The following is a 21,141-nucleotide window of genomic DNA, read 5'->3' on the forward strand; positions in this document are numbered from 1 at the left end:
TATGTGAGGCGAATGGTTGAAGCTTTTCATTAATCCTCAAGCAAAAAAAAAATAATGCTTTCTAACCTGTTGAATCCGATGCTTTTATTTTTTTTCCCCTGACGGAAGAAGAAACGTCTTGGTGAACGTCATGGATTTATCTAGCATACATTAACCTCTGCTTAACCTCGCTGGTTGGTTCTAAAACATGCCCATGATCCTTAAAGACAGTCTCTGGAGGTATCTTCTGTGTTTGGCAATACATGTAAATGTTCACAATGTTCTCCTTGTTCAGAAAGTTCTCCTTATCCTCATTTAGATTATTTCGCTCTTTGTCTCCAGTCTCCAAAATGAGATTCACTAAAGTTGGACATCATCCTAGTTCAACCCGATCAGCGTATTAAATTATTTGGAACTTCACCACAGGAGTTTAAGATTTAAAAAACTTTAAAGAACTTTTTTCCATTGAGGAACCATGGTGTCAAGAACTTTGCACCTGGAGAACTTTACCTTTGGAGAATCCATTAAAAAGACCTTTAGCAATGGAGACTCTTGGTTTTAAGAATTTTCCCTTAACCAGAACCAGTTTCAAGTAAAATGCTGGAGAATTGAGTTTGATAATCTTGCTACAGTCAGTGAAGAAACTAACAGCACCCTCATAGAGTCCATCTTCAGACCTGTAACCAGCTCAAGGAGCTTTAGGACCTTTAGGGAGTTTATCAAATCGTTTCACATTTCTTTAGGTTAAATCTTATTGTAGGTTTTATGACTTCAAACGAATAAATGAAAGAGTAAAAAAATAAAATAAAATTCTGTGAAAATAAATAAATAAATAAAATAATTAATTATAAAAATTCTTAATAAAGAAGTAACATAAGAAAAAGAAAATCCAAGGTAATAAATGGGAATTGGTATTAAATAAACAAATAAATAAACAAACAAATAAATAATAATAATAATAAAAATGAAAATAATTAATACAATTCTTAATAAAGTCCCTTAAGAAAATCCAAGGTAATAAATTGATGTTGATCTCAAATAATAAAAAAAATAAATTAAATAAATTAAATAAATAAAAATCATGAAAATAATTAATTATAAAAATCCTTAATAAAGAAATAAAAAAGAAAAAAAGAAAAAGAAAGTCCAAGGTAATAAATGGATATTGATATTAAATTTAAAAAAAAAAAAAAAAAAAAGGAGGAAATGACCATTTTCAGCATATTTACATTTTTTAATGGTCAAAATTTCAGAGTATCGTTATATAGCATGAGACATTCTCAATCATTTCAGGTTTCCTCAGCACAGTACCACAGAAGGGTATCCAGTAAGATCCACTAAGGTCCAGTAACCTCCACTAACCCCGAATGGACTAAAGCCTACAACTTTCAATTCAAAAGCCAATTACATTACTTGCTTGATATAATCATTTATGTGAAATTGAAAGCTTTGAGAACAAGAAAAGAAAGAAGAAGAAAAAAACAGCACTCAGCATTTCTTCTTCATCTTTACTAATAAATAGAAAAACCTTGTTTAACAAAAAGCCTCCGTTTCATAATAGAAATTTTTTAGCAGTGCAAGATATCTGCGTGATCCGGTGCATTAGAGCGACGTGCAGACGAGAGGAATGAGAGAAAGAGAGGGAAAAAAACCACCAAACTCTTTCATTTGCACATGTGCAAAGATTCCACAGCAAGAGTTAATTTAATCCCAGACGTTATGAAAATAATGAAAAGAGCAGAAAAAAAAAGTGCTCTTATTGACTGAAAACAGCTTGAGGTACAGATACGGCCTCCTACACGACGTGAGGTTTGCTGATTAAACCTCGATTAAACGACATCTTTAATCCGTTCGGTTGCCTTTAATGCTGTGGAAACTCACCAGCGTCTCTGGAACAAGAAAAACCTGACACTGGAGACTCCTTCCCTAAAGCTCCTTGCTGAAACGGTTATCTTTCCTATTTCTATGTCGGAAGCCTTAAATAAGTGGGCGTCGTACCGCCGGTTGTTTCTATAGAAACCGGAGACAAACAGGGTGTTAAACATCTCACGACCAATCAGAATGGAAATTTCATACGTAAGCAGTGTGTTATTCAACTTCTAACGGTGACAGAAAGGAGTTATTGATTAAATGAAAGGAAACCCAAAAATTAATCGTTAGCGTAAATTGTTAGACTAAAAGCTCTGAATATTTAAGACCTCCTACTACGTCATAAAGGACCCGAGTATGCGTTTCATGCTGGGATGCTAAACTATACTAAATTATTCCTACATGCAGTTTGTCCGGCACTAAACCGGTACCTCTTCGAGTCCGTTAATTGTGAATTATTTGTGCAAAAATTCTAATAGAATGTTTCAGGTTTCAGAGAGTTTCCGAATACGACGTCTGTGGCATTTAAAGCGCGCTGAGCTGAGGTTCAAAGCCAGATTGTCCTTGGTCGACTGCATCCGAGCGAAACAAAAACGAAACTAAGGAAAGGGGGGGAAATTGTGGTGAAATTCCCCCTCCTCCTCCTCCCACCAAAAGAAAACTCCCTTGTGCTGAAATGTAATCAGATTTACCTTCCCTAACAGCACAACAAAGGATCGTCAAGATTCGGTAGTCAGAACGTGTCGCCTTTTAAAAGTGTGTCCCGGCTCTCACGATGCTTTATTTCAATAATAAATAAAAAAAAAGAAAAAAAAAAGAAAAGAAAAATCTTTTCAAAGCACGGGCTCAGTGGAAAAGCTCCAGCCGACGCGGCGAGTACACATGAGGGAGAAACACCAGCGCGGTTCAGAAGATGTGTTTGAGATGCTTGATGCCGTAGGATTTGAAGAAGACCAGCAGGATGAGTGTCCACAGGCTGAGGATGAAGCCGTCTGGAGGATGCCAGTCCTTCTGTTTGGGTTTCTGTAGACGGAGCAGGAAGATTAACGACGACGACAAAAAAAACACAACATACTTCTCATTGGTACAGCCAGCTCATCACATTATATCTATATATATATACACACACACACACACACACACACACACACACACACACACACACACACACACACATATATATATATTATACTTTTAAATCACTTCCTATTACGCATGCATCGGCAGCAGTGCATTTATATGCTAATGCAGCTGAGAGGTTTACTCTCTAAAGAGAAAGACGTCCCCATAACTTTGCAATTACATTGGAGAGAATAACGCGAAGCCGAGCTCTTAAACTGCTTCTCTGTACGCTGCCGACGAGCACTACAATTCTCTCTTATCTAATAAAGCAGGATGCAGCCTGCGGGAGGCGAGACAAAGGCCATCTTTAGAAGGAGTAAGCGTGCGTGCACGCGCACGAGAGAGAGAGAGAGAGAGAGAGAGACAGATGACTCAACAGTGTGTGTATGTGTGTGGGGGGTTGATTCACTTCTTATTATGTAAAAAAATAAAATTAAAAAAATGAAGGATTATTAGAAAAAAGTTAGGTGTCGTACTCTGTTGTGTCCGCTAACAAAGCACCGTAGATGCTAATGGCAGCGTAACGGCTCGGTTTGCTCGTTAGTTCGGTCCGGGTCGGTCTCGTGACCTTCGTTAGCTGAGGTCAATATACACGTCTGGATATCTCCAAACGTATAAGCGCTCTGGTAGGAAGAGCGAGTGAGACAGCTTGCTGTCTACAGGAAGAATCTGCATGTTGTCCAGTAAGGGCTTTACACAGGCCACAATATGTTAGGGTTTTTTTTCTTTCTTTCTATTTTTGAGTTTATCAGACAGAATAAACTATGAAATCGGGGGCTCTTTGAGGTTGGCACTCGGCCTGATGCTGAGAGCTGAGATGCAAATGCAGAAAACTCTGGACCTTTTTAGCAGTTCGCCCGAGTTTGGAAAAACGATTATGCAATCACACACAAATAGCCCAAAAATAAACCTGCAAGGATGCTTGCTGGATATGGGAGCTGACGCGGTTACTTAGAGGTCACGTGTCATCCAGCAGCTCGAGGTGAGGTGGATATTACGGACGCTAGGGAGGAATGGTCATCGCCATGGAAACGGCAACTCCGTGTGTGCTTGCTTGGTCCAGATATGATGATCTCTGACCCATGTGGTACGTGGAAATGAATAAAGTAAAGTAATACATACGGCCGAGTGCAAAAGTTTGTGCCCCCTTGTGGAGAAGTTTAGGGTTCTATACGCGTCCTTTTATCTGTCCGACGTTCCACTAAACCGGAATGAAAACTAACTTTTCGCTAAATAATTCAACAGAAAGTAATAAGAGGTTTCCCTCCGTGTCAAACCCACAGCTCAATAAACCTACTTCCTTTCCTTTATATCTGACCCCCTGAAGTCAGAGTCCCTGCCAATGTCATAAATTCATTTGCAGACAGGATTTCGTTCACAGAAAGCGCAAAGCAATCACGCTGAGAGTGAAAAGAAAAACACGACCCGTCCGGATCTTCAGCTGAGCACGGCGTGATTAGAGGGAGCCGGGAGGTCGGGCTGGATAAGCTCTTCTCCCACTGAGACGGTACATTTGCAGATAACAGACGGGTGATGATTGTGTGCTTCGTCGCAATCTTTTGATTATCCGCTAATCGCGGCTTTCCAAACGTTCCCCGCTGCGATGTACCGCTCTCTAACTGCAGATAATGTAAATCTGGACACAGAGCATTTTTGTTCCTAGACAGAGACACAATATAAAGTGTTCCTACTGAGCACACAACAGTTATTACTGTTGATCACAGCCGTAAATTGCACCGACGAGCGAGCGACAAAGGAACGGCAGACGTTTCCTTTCGGAGCCGAGATCCGAGACCCGAGACTTTGCTTTCTTTATTTGGAGAAACTGATGACCTTCTAATAAATTTAAATAACGGCTTGGTCTTGGTTTAGAGAAATTAGAGGAGTTTTTGTGCAAAAATATCATGCTTGTACATGTAGAACGGACAGTAAAAAGGTTTAATGATGAATCACCAGTCTGAAGGAAGAAAAAAAAAAAAAAACCCACGTATTGTTCGTAAAGTTGTTCGGAATTATAGAAGGTCATTAAATATATATACGTTCCAGTTTCTCCAAGTATTAATAATTATGTTCTAGAACAATTTGTTCATTAGCTGCGCTCTCGTTGATGGAATACGGTAAATACACCCAAGCGCTGACGTCACACTGTTACTATGGAGACGACAGCGCGTTCGTTAAAGAATAAAACACACCTAATGTGTTAAAGTACTTCAGTGATGCTGCTACACAGAGATTCAATAACAAACACCACAAAAAACCCTCTCATCTGCCCCATGGGGCATCTAGTGATCCCCCTGAGTTTAAGTCTGGCCTGAGAGGAAAACAAGCGCGGGGTCTATAATCCAGTTACCCGCGCACTGCGGACGTGTCGTATGTGGTGTATAGAAGTGTAACGATCCGATTAGAAACCGAATATTATTAAAGGTTATTATTAAACATCACCACATCCAGGAGGTTTATTTAATCGACACTCACCCGATGGATGATTTCCGCCACTGGTAACTGGTCTACATAAAACAGCGTCTCGCTCTTCTCATGTAGGCCAGCAACGGACCTGAAAAACAAACAAAACAAAAACTCTTACACTCTTTTTTTTTTTGCAGCAGCAGCAGCAGACACACAAATACTTTATAATCATATATTATATAATCTTTTACATTTATTTGACACGCACATACGGCTCTCCGATTGGCCCGATAAGTAAAACTTCAAGCGGTTCAAAGCGTTTGTTTGTTTACTTTACAGAGGTGAAAAGGAGACTCGGTGCGTCTGAGCCGGAAAGTCGCAGACTAAACTTCTAATCGCAAACGCAACAAACCGACTGGACGAATAAAAACACTGGCTTCTGAATGGGCTGTACTGAAATCCTGTCCACGCTCATAAACCAGCTTAAAGGGGATGGGAGAAGTCTATTAAAAACAAGGGATGAGGCTGCGTCCTCGTCTCCACTGAGACTCGCCGACAAAAGGAAGGCTTTTAGCTTCCGCTTCTGCACCGGAGGGAGAAACCGGATATACAGACTGGATTTGAATTGCACTTGAATAATTTACTGCATTTGTTGTTCGCCAGTAACAAGCAGTCCGTTATTTATTTATTTATTTATTTTTGCTGTTATGGTTTTCTGAGGCAGAACCTGACAGACATGGGTTCGGCTCCATGTTTGAGTGATTTTAAGAAAGCAAGCAAGCTAGCAAGAAAGAAAGACAGACCGAAAGAAAGAAAGAAAAAGAAAGAAACAAAGAAAGAAAAAGTAAGAAAGAAAAAGAAAAAAGAAAAAGACAGAAACAAAGAAAGAAAAAGAAAGAAACAAAGAAAGAAAAAGTAAGAAAGAAAAAGAAAAAAGAAAAAGAAAGAAACAAAGAAAGAAAAAGAAAAACAAAGAAAGAAAAAGTAAGAAAGAAAAAGAAAAAAGAAAAAGAAAGAAACAAAGAAAGAAAAAGAAAGAAACAAAGAAAGAAAAAGAAAGGAAGAAAAAGAAAGAAACAAAGAAAGAAAAAGAAAGAAAGAAAGAAAGAAAGAAAGTCCTTCAGGGAATTCGCAATTCTGCACAAAAATCAAGCAAATTCTGATATTTTGTAGAATTTTTGGCTGCAACAATTACAAAGCTAAAACTTAGTGGCTGATGGAGTTTTTACAAGAACTACAACAAGCTCCAACATACAGAAATCCACTGGGGAAGGACTGGTGCAAACGCTCAGAAGTGAGGAATGAAACGTGTAGACCCCAGACTAACGCTTGTATAAGGTGACGTCCCCAGACTAACACCTGACTAACGCTTGTATAAGGTGACGTCCCCAGACTAACACCTGAGTAACGCTTGTATAAGGTGACGTCCCCAGACTAACGCTTGTATAAGGTGACGTCCCCAGACTAACACCTGACTAACGCTTGTATAAGGTGACGTCCCCAGACTAACACCTGACTAACGCTTATATAAGGTGACGTCCCCAGACTAACGCTTGTATAAGGTGACGTCCCCAGACAAACACCTGACTAACGCTTGTATAAGGTGACGTCCCCAGACTAACGCTTGTATAAGGTGACGTCCCCAGACAAACACCAGACTAACGCTTGTATAAGGTGATGTCCCCAGACTAACGCTTGTATAAGGTGACGTCCCCAGACTAACACCTGACTAACGCTTGTATAAGGTGACGTCCCCAGACAAACACCAGACTAACGCTTGTATAAGGTGACGTCCCCAGACTAACGCTTGTATAAGGTGACGTCCCCAGACTAACGCTTGTATAAGGTGACGTCCCCAGACTAACGCTTGTATAAGGTGACGTCCCCAGACGAACGCTTGTATAAGGTGACGTCCCCAGACGAACGCTTGTATAAGGTGACGTCCCCAGACGAACGCTTGTATAAGGTGACGTCCCCAGACGAACGCTTGTATAAGGTGACGTCCCCAGACGAACGCTTGTATAAGGTGACGTCCCCAGACGAACGCTTGTATAAGGTGACGTCCCCAGACGAACGCTTGTATAAGGTGACGTCCCCAGACGAACGCTTGTATAAGGTGACGTCCCCAGACTAACACCTGACTAACGCTTGTATAAGGTGACGTCCCCAGACTAACACCTGACTAACGCTTGTATAAGGTGACGACCCCAGACTAACACCTGAGTAACGCTTGTATAAGGTGACGTCCCCAGACTAACACCTGAGTAACGCTTGTATAAAGGTGACGTCCCCAGATTAACACCTGAGTAACGCTTGTATAAGGTGACGTCCCCAGACTAAAGCTTGTATAAGGTGACGTCCCCAGACTAACGCTTGTATAAGGTGACGTCCCCAGACTAACGCTTGTATAAGGTGACGTCCCCAGACTAACACCTGACTAACGCTTGCATAAGGTGACGTCCCCAGACAAACACCTGACTAACGCTTGTATAAGGTGACGTCCCCAGACTAACGCTTATATAAGGTGACGTCCCCAGACAAACACCAGACTAACGCTTGTATAAGGTGATGTCCCCAGACTAACGCTTGTATAAGGTGACGTCCCCAGACTAACGCTTGTATAAGGTGACGTCCCCAGACTAACGCTTGTATAAGGTGACGTCCCCAGACTAACACCAGACTAACGCTTGCATAAGGTGACGTCCCCAGACTAACACCTGACTAACGCTTGTATAAGGTGACGTCCCCAGACTAACACCTGACTAACGCTTGTATAAGGTGACGTCCCCAGACTAACACCTGACTAACGCTTGTATAAGGTGACGTCCCCAGACAAACACCTGACTAACGCTTGTATAAGGTGACGACCCCAGACTAACACCTGAGTAACGCTTGTATAAGGTGACGTCCCCAGACTAACGCTTGTATAAAGTGACGTCCCCAGACTAACGCTTGTATAAGGTGACGTCCCCAGACTAACGCTTGTATAAGGTGACGTCCCCAGACTAACACCAGACTAACGCTTGCATAAGGTGACGTCCCCAGACTAACGCTTGTATAAGGTGACGTCCCCAGACTAACACCAGACTAACGCTTGTATAAGGTGATGTCCCCAGACTAACGCTTGTATAAGGTGACGTCCCCAGACTAACGCTTGTATAAGGTGACGTCCCCAGACTAACACCTGACTAACGCTTGCATAAGGTGACGTCCCCAGACTAACACCTGACTAACGCTTGTATAAGGTGACGTCCCCAGACTAACACCTGACTAACGCTTGTATAAGGTGACGTCCCCAGACTAACACCTGACTAACGCTTGTATAAGGTGACGTCCCCAGACAAACACCTGACTAACGCTTGTATAAGGTGACGTCCCCAGACTAACACCTGACTAACGCTTGTATAAGGTGACGACCCCAGACTAACACCTGAGTAACGCTTGTATAAGGTGACGTCCCCAGACTAACGCTTGTATAAGGTGACGTCCCCAGACTAACGCTTGTATAAGGTGACGTCCCCAGACAAACACCTGACTAACGCTTGTATAAGGTGACGACCCCAGACTAACACCTGAGTAACGCTTGTATAAGGTGACGTCCCCAGACTAACGCTTGTATAAAGTGACGTCCCCAGACTAACGCTTGTATAAAGTGACGTCCCCAGACTAACGCTTGTATAAAGGTGACGTCCCCAGACTAACGCTTGTATAAAGGTGACGTCCCCAGACTAACACCTGACTAACGCTTGTATAAGTTGACGTCCCCAGACAAACACCTGACTAACGCTTGTATAAGGTGACGTCCCCAGACAAACACCTGACTAACGCTTGTATAAGGTGACGTCCCCAGACTAACGCTTGTATAAGGTGACGTCCCCAGACAAACACCTGACTAACGCTTGTATAAGGTGACGTCCCCAGACAAACACCTGACTAACGCTTGTATAAGGTGACGTCCCCAGACTAACGCTTGTATAAAGTGACGTCCCCAGACTAACGCTTGTATAAAGGTGACGTCCCCAGACTAACGCTTGTATAAAGGTGACGTCCCCAGACTAACACCTGACTAACGCTTGTATAAGGTGACGTCCCCAGACAAACACCTGAGTAACGCTTGTATAAGGTGACGTCCCCAGACTAACGCTTGTATAAGGTGACGTCCCCAGACTAACGCTTGTATAAGGTGACGTCCCCAGACTAACGCTTGTATAAGGTGACGTCCCCAGACTAACGCTTGTATAAGGTGACGTCCCCAGACTAACACCTGACTAACGCTTGTATAAGGTGACGTCCCCAGACAAACACCTGACTAACGCTTGTATAAGGTGACGTCCCCAGACTAACGCTTATATAAGGTGACGTCCCCAGACAAACACCAGACTAACGCTTGTATAAGGTGATGTCCCCAGACTAACGCTTGTATAAGGTGACGTCCCCAGACTAACGCTTGCATAAGGTGACATCCCCAGACTAACACCTGACTAACGCTTGTATAAGGTGACGTCCCCAGACAAACACCTGACTAACACTTGTATAAGGTGACGTCCCCAGACAAACACCTGACTAATGCTTGTATAAGGTGACGTCCCCAGACTAACGCTTGTATAAGGTGACGTCCCCAGACTAACACCTGACTAACGCTTGTATAAGGTGACGACCCCAGACTAACACCTGAGTAACGCTTGTATAAGGTGACGTCCCCAGACTAACGCTTGTATAAAGTGACGTCCCCAGACTAACGCTTGTATAAAGGTGACGTCCCCAGACTAACACCTGACTAACGCTTGTATAAGGTGACGTCCCCAGACAAACACCTGACTAACGCTTGTATAAGGTGACGTCCCCAGACTAACGCTTGTATAAGGTGACGTCCCCAGACAAACACCAGACTAACGCTTGTATAAGGTGACGTCCCCAGACTAACGCTTGTATAAGGTGACGTCCCCAGACTAACGCTTGTATAAGGTGACGTCCCCAGACTAACGCTTGTATAAGGTGACGTCCCCAGACTAACGCTTGTATAAGGTGACGTCCCCAGACTAACACCTGACTAACGCTTGTACAAGGTGACGTCCCCAGACAAACACCTGACTAACGCTTGTATAAGGTGACGTCCCCAGACTAACGCTTGTATAAGGTGACGTCCCCAGACAAACACCTGACCAATGCTTGTATAAGGTGACGTCCCCAGACTAACACCTGACTAACGCTTGTATAAGGTGACGTCCCCAGACAAACACCTGACTAACGCTTGTATAAGGTGACGTCCCCAGACTAACGCTTGTATAAAGTGACGTCCCCAGACAAACACCTGACTAACGCTTGTATAAGGTGACGACCCCAGACTAACACCTGAGTAACGCTTGTATAAGGTGACGTCCCCAGACTAACGCTTGTATAAAGGTGACGTCCCCAGACTAACGCTTGTATAAAGGTGACGTCCCCAGACTAACACCTGACTAACGCTTGTATAAGGTGACGTCCCCAGACAAACACCTGAGTAACGCTTGTATAAGGTGACGTCCCCAGACTAACGCTTGTATAAGGTGACGTCCCCAGACTAACGCTTGTATAAAGGTGACGTCCCCAGACTAACACCTGACTAACGCTTGTATAAGGTGACATCCCCAGACTAACGCTTGTATAAGGTGACGTCCCCAGACTAACACCTGACTAACGCTTGTATAAGGTGACGTCCCCAGACTAACGCTTGTATAAGGTGACATCCCCAGACTAACACCTGACTAACGCTTGTATAAGGTGACGTCCCCAGGCTCGCACGAACGCTGTCAGAGCAGATCACAGGAAAAGAATCCAAATATAAATAAAATAAAAATCTCAGCGTGCCCTAATCAAAGATGTTCTACAAGCGATTAGCCCTCGAAATGAGGATTGGCTTGTCTTGTTCAGCGTGAGCCCTGGGCGCTCGCTCCTCCCTTCGTTCCTTCTCCATTACCGCCCCGCTGATTAGCTCGAATGCGGCGTGATTTTCCCTCCGAAGCCTCAAATTAAAACGGTGATAATGAAGCGTCTCTTCCCATTAATTGGAAAAGCTGTCGCTTGGAGCTGCTTGTGCTAATGGAGGCGGCTTTAAGTGCTTTTCCGGCACCAATTTTCCTTCTCTCTCTCTCTCTCTCTCTCTCTCTCTCTCTCTCTCTCGGCTCGGTTCATGTGCTTGATGAATATTTATTATTATTATTATTATTATTATTTTGTTATTAAAAAAGGAAAGCACTGAAGAAGAATTGCTCTCTCTGTGAACTCATTGCTAGATTATATAGTAAAGCTAGAAAACTATCACTGTATAGAAAACTCGTGAAATCGTCATGAAACTTCCTCCTCGATATGTACAGTCAGGTGCAGAAGTATTGGCACCCTTCCCAAAAACGAATGCAAACTATTAAATTAAATTATTATTAACGATTGCTTACGCATTGTGTTAAAGAAAGCAGAGTTTCCTATTTTCATTTAACAGGAAATCCCAAAGTGTTCGATTCTCCGCAAAACAAGTTCTAGTTATCGCTTACGTTAAAGCAGCTAGAAATAAAAAAATTTAAAAAAAGATCCTATAATTTCCTGCGTTCTCTCGTTATTTCTCTTTTCGGTTCAAGTGAATGATTGTTGTCATGTTATGGAGAAACCGCAAAGCTCTCTGTTCAGAGTTTCTGTATACTGTGATCTTTCAATCGGGGTGCCAATACTTTCACTGCATGTATAAACGCGCTGATGCTGGAAACCCCTTCCAGATACGGCTACGGTTTTTTATTTGATTTTACGTGAAGAAAAAAAGACTCATCTTCATTGAAAGAGAGCCTCACGGGCCGGAGACACGGTCAGGGAGAGGAAATGGATGGTGTGCTACTGCCACCTTGTGTCATGCTTGATAAAACACACCCGAGTGACACCTGTTCTTCTGCGAGTGTGTCATAACTGTTACTGCTAATATGACTCGTTTTGTTGACAACGAATTGTTACGGATCTGTGTGAATATAAACATGTACAATGTGATTGGCTGACTGGTAATGTGACTTGTAACGTGATTGGCTGACTCCGTTAAGGAGCATATGTAAAACGCTAGAGAAGGTTATTTACGTGTTCTGTGTGCTCAGTAAGAATGTGAAGAGACTCCTTTAGGACTCGGTGTACGGTGTAGTTCTGTTGTGGAGACGTGAAGCCACTAAACTGAATTAGTCCATCATCGCTGATGGAACAGATATCAGTAGAGGACACGGTAATAAAGGCAGTGATGGAGTTGGTTAGCTCCAGGAAACGCGTGACGCCGCGTCCCGATTCATCCTGTTCTGGTGGTAACCATGGCGACAGATGTGCAACAGGTTATTAAAATGCCATTAGTGTGTGTGCGTGTGGGGTGGGGTGGGGGGCGGCGGGGTGGGTCAGGAACTCGGTGTACTATCTGATGAAAAGACCATAAAGTTATACTCAGTAACTCAGCAGTAAGCGAATTTTATTGTGTTCTCTCTCCCTCTCAGTGCACACTATTCATCTTTTTCTTTCTCTCCCTCACAGACTCTCCCAACACCCTACCAATCTCAGCCTCCCTTGTTTCTTTACTCTTTCTCTCACCTTTGCTCTCTTTCTCTGGGAGCTGAAAAAATCATGAGACTTTTTCGTAGGTTAATACGGTGACACGGTGAGGGAGAAACGTAAACACGCCTTGACTAAAAACTAACAGGACGTGCTGAGAGTGTGTGTGTGTGTGTGTGTGGCATGCGGTGTTTATTTCCTCTGTCCGGGGCCTGACGGATCTGTGTCTCGGTGTTTGATGCTTACGTGATTGTGGACGTCTCCTCTGTGGGTGTGGTCAGGTTCACCACCTCCCGAGTCAGCTCCACCTTGCGTACGCTTCCGAAGAAGTCGGTGATCAGGACGCTGCTGGGGTCTCGCAGGAACAGGTCGGTGCGGTGACCCGGAGTGGACACACACTGGCTCGGTGGACACACTTTAAACTGGGAGAGAGAAGGGTACACACAACCACAAATCACACACAACAGAAACAAGTAGTCAGGCAAGTAAAACACGCTGATTAGCCATCAACACGCTGGTTAGCCAATCTGAACGTTTCTGTCAGGATGAAATCCGGCTCGGACAGAGCGGATCAAAGGGAAGTGGACACGCCCACTCCGAGTGGGACGAGTGGATGCTGAGCGTCTGAGGCACTGAGAGAAAAGGTCTGCCTCCTGCGTCTTTCAAAGCGCTTGACCTGCACGTAGATCAAACAGTCTGTTTAAAGTGCACTCGTTTTTTTCATTTGCCATGTTTTATCATCTTCGCGCTGCAGACGCCCGAGTGAGATGAATCTGGCGGCGCCGACACCGAAAAACAGTCTGACCAACAGCCCTGGCGTTACGTTCCAGCAACTAATACCAATTTGTAAAGTAGCTACGCATCTGCTTTAAAATGATCCGGCTCCGTATTACAAGAGAGGAAAAGAACACGCAAAATGAGCGTAAAGCAGAAATAAGGTAGTTAAATTAATTCCAATTAACTCGAGCATGTAGTACTGTGAAGGTCACGTGAAACTGACCTACACTAATTTCCCCGTCACTTTCGTTACGACTGATTACTTGAATTACTTAATTACTTTAAATATCCTCCGAGCCATCTTTACGAATTCGACTCGTTTTCAAAGTGCTTAAATCGCACATCCTATAGATTCCTACCATAAACAGCTTGATTTACTCGATAACATTTACTGTGATAACGAATGAGCTTCACCTTCAGGTCCGAGCGCTTGATTGGGTCCTAGATTACGTGTTAGCTTCAGATTAAGTTCATTTTTAAACACCTTCAGTACAGTTCTGATGTTAAACTGCCTTAATTACAAGTTCCCTTATTTTATAATGACCTCCATTCCTACTTAGCCTCATTTCTCTTTAATTACATGTCAACTTCATTCATTACTTTAATTATGAGTTACTGCTATATCAGTTAGCTTTATTACAACTCAATATAACTGTTACTTATATTTACAAGGCAACCTATAAAGGATACTTTAATGACAACGTTACGATTATGACTTAAGGAGTCGTCCTTATGAAGGTAACTTTAATCATGACATAAGGTTACAGGTTAGATTAAGTACAACTTTAGTACAAAAAAAACATCATTAATTATAACTTTGATGATTAAGATTTTATTACAACAATCTAGTTTAATTTAATTTTTATTATTTTATTACAAGTTACCTCGATACGTGTTACCTTAAATCATAGCTTAAATAATCTTTAGAATTAAGTAAACCTAATTACAACATTGTGACCTTCATTAGGTTCCATTTATTACAACTTTAGATTACTTTATTACAGCTTTATTATGATTTTAGGTTACTTTTTACAGCTTTAGGTCAATTTATTAAAGCTTTATTACGGCTTTAGGTTACTTTACTACGGCTTTAGGTTACTTTACTACAGCTTTAGGTTACTTTATTACAGCTTTATTACAACAAATGTCACCACAAGGACAACCCACACCCACACACTCACCAGATCATTCATGTTGGTCTGACTGGCCGGATGGATGTCTTCCAGGAACTCAAGCAGGTAGAAGGTGTATCTGTCCATCAGATGAACGCCAATGGCGAGATCTGGCTGGTGCTGCAAGTCACAGAGAGAGAGAGAGAGAGAAAAAAACACATAAAAAATGTTCTGACTGTTTTATCTTAACATAAAACCTTTCCATGTTACACAGACCTCAATATAACAACACTTTATTACTGATTAGACTTTTTATCCGTTTCGAATTACGCACAATGTCGTGGGACATGAAAGGAAAACGCTTGCCACGTCTACGTAGGTTCAAATGCTGATGCTGCGCACTTACTGAAAGTGAGTCCTCTCCCACTTGGCTGCTGGCCAGAGCCATGATATTGGGTGAGTAGAACCTCTCGTACATGGACGCCCCCTGGCACGTGTCGATTATAAACAGCAGCTCATTATACCTGCAGAACAGAAAAAAAATCTCTCATGAGTCATGTCGTACGTTTGTACTGAAGAGTAGACTTCCTGTTGACGTCCAGTCTTAAAAAAAAAAACCAAGAACTGACAATTACCACATCACCAGGGTCTCTAATTCTCAGCCATTATGGCAGCTTGGAACATTTCAGAGCCTTTCACATTGACCTCACAGCTCTGAACACATCTCTAATAGACTATCTGGATCAGCCGATTCCACACCAGAGCGCATTTCCACCGCCGCTGGAATTATATCGATTTTTTTTTTTCTAAAGTGTCTTTTCTGTCATTTGTTTATTTATTTTCTCTGAAACGCTTTTTTATCGACAGTCTGTCTATTAAAAATTGAATACAAATGGAATAAAAAAAAGATTTATATTAAAAAAAAAAAATTAGGTAGGAAATGGGGGAAAAAAATTGCAAAAATTTAAACATCCTACTAACTGCACTAAAGGAATCCAGATGTTTTTACCTTCGCTTCTGCCACATCTGCTCGAATGCATCAGCCAGCTCCACGTTGCTGATCTCCTCCGAGTCCTGGAACTTTAGGAAGCCGTTCCCACCGTGACCTGTCCCAAAACGTCCAGCTCACATCAACCTTACGGCGACCTTTTTTTTTTCCCAGCCGTAATCTATTTTTTGTTTGGTTTACCTGTGAGGTAGATGAGGATGTTGCTGCGGTCATCGCTCAGTAAGCGTTTGGAGCGCGGCGTGCTAGCTGGGAGTCGTCCAGTCAGAACTCGCAGGAAATTTTCCACGGTTACCTTAACAATGAAAAAATGATAAATAGAATGATAATTAAATCATTTACAAGCTTTTAGAGGTTTAAACTAAGGATTATTAGTATTAATGCTGTAAAACCAGAACAACTTAATCCCTGCTATCACTTATGTTACGGCTGCTATACACTTTCTTCAAGTTTATTAAAAAGGAATAAACAAACGAATGAAACCATGAAGAATTTGTTATATAGAAACATTACATCTGATACATATCCTGGCCAATCAGAACAGAGAAATGCAAACAGGCCCCGCCCACCTCGTATCCACGGTAATCCACCTCCACGTCGTCTCCGTAGACGTTCAGCTCCATGTTCTTGTGGCTGAACACTGTAGCAGGTTTGGGGTTCCTGTGGTTGCAGGCCATGTCGTCGGCTAACATCAGAACGATGTGACTGTGAGAGAAAAGAGCGCGAGAGATGAGGAGTAAAACGACAGACATGACGGCTTTTATTCAGTAAAACACTAACACGAGCCGGGTTGAAAAGGTCATCAGAATTGGAGCGTCGGTGGTGACACTAACCTGTCTGGGATGCCCAGTCTCTTCACGCTCCTGTACACCGACAGCACGTTGGCAACGTGCCGATAGTTAAACCAGAACCTCGAAGTGCAAACCTGCATGTAAACGTTAACCACATGTTCATCATTCATTCGTTCTTTATTACAGTTATAAGCTTCATGTTGGTTAAGGAGTCTTTATGTAATTAATGGTCTCACCAGCACTGCCCAGTTGTTTGTGTGACCGCTGCCGAAGAACTGACTGGCTTTTGTCTGAAACACAATTCAACAAATTATCAGAAAAAAAACTATCATATGAATCTTATGGTGTCCATCTTTTTGTTCCATCAATTCTGAATCAATGAGTCAAACAGAGAGTGACAACACAGAGAATGAGAGAGAGAGAGAGAAAAAGAGAGAGAGAGACACACAGAGAATGAGACAGAGAGAGAGAAAGAGAGGGAGAGAGAGAAGGAGAGAGACAGATAGAGAAGAGAGAGAGAGCGAGAGAGAAAGTGAGAGCAAGAGAGACACACACACAGAGACAGATATAGAGAGAAACAGAGAGAGAGACACACAAACACACAGAGAGAAAGAGAGAGACAGAGAGAGATAGAGAGAAAGAGAGACACACAAAGAGAGAGAGATACAGAGAGAGAGAGAGAGAGAGAGAGAGAGAGAGAGAGAGAGACACACACACAGAGATAGAGAGAAAGAGAGAGACATACAAACACACACACACACACACACACAAACACACACACACACACACACACACACACACACACACACACAGAGAGAGAGAGAGAGAGAGAGAGAGGTCCCGTGAGATTATTATTATTAATATTTTAAAAAGAACAAGATTGAATGCATCCCATCATGCTGTGAATGTTACCATAGAAACAAGGCTGTTTAATTCTGATTGGTTAGATCATTGTTGGAAAGCTTACACAGGGACTCGTATGGAGTATAGTATAGTATCGTATAGTAGTCTAGGTTTGTTTATTTGTTTGTTTGTTTATTTATTTATGTGGTCCTGTTCACTTCAAAATGAGAGAAAAGGGGAATTTGAAGAGGGTCTGGATGTTTGTAGCTATATCGTAAGCGAGAACATGAGCTAACACCAGCAGAGCATCACACTTAGTGGTCTGTTCCTTACAAATGTGGATGTTTTGGGTAACTATAAAGTAGAGACAGGAAACAGGTGATGAAAAGACACAAATATAAAGCCTCGAAATGTCAAAATATAGCTTTGGTTTGACAGGTTTCAAAATGGCGCTTCTGCTTCCTTTAGTATTCAGTGCACTTTAGTATAAACGTATAAAACACCTCGTTAGATAACAGATGTGGGAACATAAAACCTAAGAAATAATTATAGTGTATTAATAAAATATTATATTCATTATATCTAATTTCGCAATAAAGTCGCAATTAACTAAAAGGTTTTTGAGAAACGCCTAGGCGAACCTTACAAGGCTCGTATCCCAAATGCCTTCCAATTTCATATATAGTGCACTAGATTGGTACCCTAGTTTGCGTAGGTGACGTAATCTAATTAGGTCCCCTACGTAGGGAACTATCCGCGATTTGGAATTAGCCCAGAGACGTTATGAATGAGAGCTATCATAGCGACGATAGCACGCAGTCCAGGGCTAACGTTTTTGCATAGTTAAAACACGGATTAAAAGTCTTACCTCAACACTGTTGCTGTGTGCGACTGGCAAAAAAATAAAGCAGTTTATAAAAGCGTATAGTGTTATGAATATGAAAGTCGCCATATCGGCTAGCCCGATGAAGAGCTTCGGTGTTTACACCCGGAAGTAGCTAAGACAGATTAATTTAAAAGGCGTGGATTCAAAATAAAAGTCGGAAAATAATTAATGAGAAAGATATTTTCCTACTACTCAGGGAAATAAAAACTCATCACAGATATTCCAATATACATTTTTTTAATTGCAAATCATTTCAGGAATTTTTCTTTACCCTTCCCTGTCGTTTTACAGTAATAATAAACACTTTCTGAATGACATTAATGCGTTGTGTTAGTTTGTCATTTTGTTCTCAGTAAAGTTGCCACTTTTTTAGCTCATATTGGGGGAAAATTGGATATCTTGGAAATATAATGTACAAATCCAACAATAAAATTAGATACCTGTTTATTTTGGAAAATATACAGGTATAAATAAATGCGTTAAATTAAACAAAAGCGTCCTAAAATTGTAAGTTTTGAAAAGGAACACTATAAGTTTAAAACATTTTCAAATGAATAACCTATATTATATTACGAATTAAATATTTTTGTTAAATAAATAAATAAATGTTTGTGTAGAAGGGGTTCGTGCGCGCTCCCGACAGCTGGCACTGTGCGCGCCCTCGTGCCAGAGATCCGTTCGCTCGATACCTAATAAGATACCAGATACACGTTGCCAAATTGATATAAATCCCTCTTTCTCTTAAAAAACGGCACGCTCGATTTTAAAACGTGTTAAAATAAAGTATTTGTACGTGCTGTGCGGAATCGTATTTGAATTCAATGCGTATGACACAGATTGATGCATAAAATGTGCATTAAAATTGTATCAAGCTATAAGAAAAGTGTGAAACTAACCTGGCAACCCGGCTCGGTGTGTTGGCGTTCACCAACTTCCACGCTTGCGGTGGAGGGGGTTTGGTGGGAGCCAGAATGTAACACACACGACCAGATCTGTAGACGATCCAGTCCAATTCAAGCAGTTAAAGGAGAAAAGAGGAGTGTTGTTGTTTTTCTTCTCCGTGCATTCTGTTTATTATAATAATTGTTATTATTTTACATTATTTCCCCAGCGCGCGCTCCAGCACGAGACATGAACGTGAACGATGCCAAGGAGTATCTGTCCAGGAGAGAAATACCCCAGCTGATGGAGGTAAAGGCTGTTATTCATCTGTCAACATTTATGAAAAAAAGGGTACCAGTAAATGTTTTTTTTTTAACCTTGCACATGATGATGATGATGATGATGATGATGATGATGATTGATGGTGATTGTTGATGTTGTTCAAGAGGTCATTCAGTCCTTTGTCATTACACTATGCACAGTTTCTATGAATGTGATGTGCTGGAATGCTCAGCTTCTTGAGTCGCACCACTACCACCACTATCTTCCTTTGGGAAAAGTGGTGAAAATGTGCCCCATAGGACCAGAAATGTCTGTGGTGTTAAATAGTTCTATGTAGGGCAGGATGTACTTCGTGTTTTCACAGCTCTTGAGACACCTGACTCGAATCCGTGACTCGGATCGGGTGTTTTAAAACCTGGGAAACCTTTGGTGGTGTGTGATTTGGGGAAATTTAAAACTATGGTTCCTTTGGTAAAAGAAAAATTAAGAAAAGGTGCCTCGTAAGATCTGAAGCATCTGTGGTGGCAGACGGTACTAAGTGGGTCAGCAAGAAAAAACTCGGTGGTGTACAATTTTGACACAAGATTTATTACTGTTGTGTGCGATTTGGGTTCCCTTTGTTCTCCACACACCAGATCCCATTTATGATTTGGACCAAGTATATTGGGAGAACAGAAGACCCGGTGGTGAACAATTGGCACTTGCATCACAGTACAATTGGATTCTCGAATCTGACTGAACAGAAAGTGTTTCGTTTATTTTGGTTTTCTAGTCATAATCTAATTCTAATAATAAACAGATTAATAAATATGGTCTTAAGAATTAATGTTGTTTGGACCCTGGACACAAAGTCAACAGGTCATTGGTGTATGTCTTGGCTTTGAAGCAAAAAAAAAAAGGAACTCAATAAGGAATAAGAACTCCCTCCACAACTTGTACCACCTTGTCCAATCAAATATTTCCCTTGTTCTTGAATCTCCTTATGGGCTAAAATTGTTCTAGAGACTTCACTGCTTGAAAGATTCTTATTCTAGATCGAACAGGAGGAGCCTCTAGATCTCCTTTCACAGGTACCATCATATCCATCAAAATATTTCCTTTGTTGTTAAGATACATGTTGATATACATGCTTTGTACGGTCTAAAGAGTTCTAGATACTCCACTGCTTGACAGATTCTTATTCTAGATCAATCAGAAGTCTCTAGAACCCCTTCCACAATATTTACCACCATGCCCGACTAATTGCTTCTGTAATTGTGGATCTCTACAATCTTTACATGATTAAGAAACCACAGCTGGAGATCTCTGTTCTTTTTTTTTTTTTCAAACAACTTTACCAAGTTAAGTTGTGTTCTTGGTTCTCCAGAGTTTGCTGACAGGAATGATGTATTACCGGCCGGAGGATCCCATCGAGTACATGGAGTTGTGCCTAAAGAAGGTTCGAGAGCTTGGTGGTACTGAAAAAGTGAGGTGGGACACATTTGTTGGACAGGAGAAAAAGTCACTGCCACCACTCAACGGAGGCCAATCAAGGCGGTCTTTCTTCCGCAACGGTAAAGAAAATATGGAACAGCACTTTGCTGTGGTTTGCTGTCAAAATGAGGCGGAATCTGAGATAGCTCTTAACAATAGGCAGACTAG

General features: G+C 41.8%; 2 protein-coding genes across 3 annotated transcripts in view; one reads left to right on the forward strand and one right to left on the reverse strand.

The window, feature by feature from the left end:
• Positions 1 to 1,192: 1,192 nt before the first annotated feature.
• Positions 1,193 to 18,475, reverse strand: pigk (phosphatidylinositol glycan anchor biosynthesis, class K). Its single transcript, XM_027156809.2, has 11 exons — positions 18,319 to 18,475; positions 16,844 to 16,897; positions 16,650 to 16,741; positions 16,386 to 16,521; positions 16,000 to 16,111; positions 15,820 to 15,916; positions 15,217 to 15,334; positions 14,880 to 14,990; positions 13,168 to 13,343; positions 5,446 to 5,524; positions 1,193 to 2,871 (listed from the first exon to the last, which is right to left on the reverse strand). Exons 1-11 carry the CDS (start codon positions 18,400 to 18,402, stop codon positions 2,755 to 2,757), a joined length of 1,176 nt encoding a protein of 391 aa, XP_027012610.2. The 5' UTR covers positions 18,403 to 18,475; the 3' UTR covers positions 1,193 to 2,754.
• Positions 18,476 to 19,230: 755 nt separating this feature from the next.
• Positions 19,231 to 21,141, forward strand: part of ak5 (adenylate kinase 5) — a 43,648-nt gene continuing 41,737 nt past the window's right edge. The window contains exons 1-3 of one of the 2 annotated variants that reach the window (XM_047811865.1): positions 19,296 to 19,356; positions 19,448 to 19,527; positions 20,867 to 21,053. In XM_047811865.1, coding sequence (XP_047667821.1) covers positions 19,468 to 19,527; positions 20,867 to 21,053 — 247 coding nt within the window. In that variant the 5' untranslated portion in view covers positions 19,296 to 19,356; positions 19,448 to 19,467. Of the gene's footprint in view, positions 19,528 to 20,866; positions 21,054 to 21,141 lie in introns of both variants that reach the window. The other variant, XM_047811868.1, reaches the window with a different exon arrangement.

The sequence above is a fragment of the Tachysurus fulvidraco genome, chromosome 1 (genome assembly GCF_022655615.1).
Source record: "Tachysurus fulvidraco isolate hzauxx_2018 chromosome 1, HZAU_PFXX_2.0, whole genome shotgun sequence".
NCBI classification, from domain to species: domain Eukaryota; kingdom Metazoa; phylum Chordata; class Actinopteri; order Siluriformes; family Bagridae; genus Tachysurus; species Tachysurus fulvidraco.

Coding starts and splice junctions, on each gene's coding strand:
- pigk (XM_027156809.2), bottom strand. CDS start 18,402: ATGGCGACTTTCATATTCATAACACTATACGCTTTTATAAACTGCTTT. Junction 15,335..15,819: donor CAGATGTGGCAGAAGCGAAG/GTAAAAACATCT, acceptor TCTGTTCTGCAG/GTATAATGAGCTGCTGTTTA. Junction 14,991..15,216: donor TGGGAGAGGACTCACTTTCA/GTAAGTGCGCAG, acceptor TGTGACTTGCAG/CACCAGCCAGATCTCGCCAT.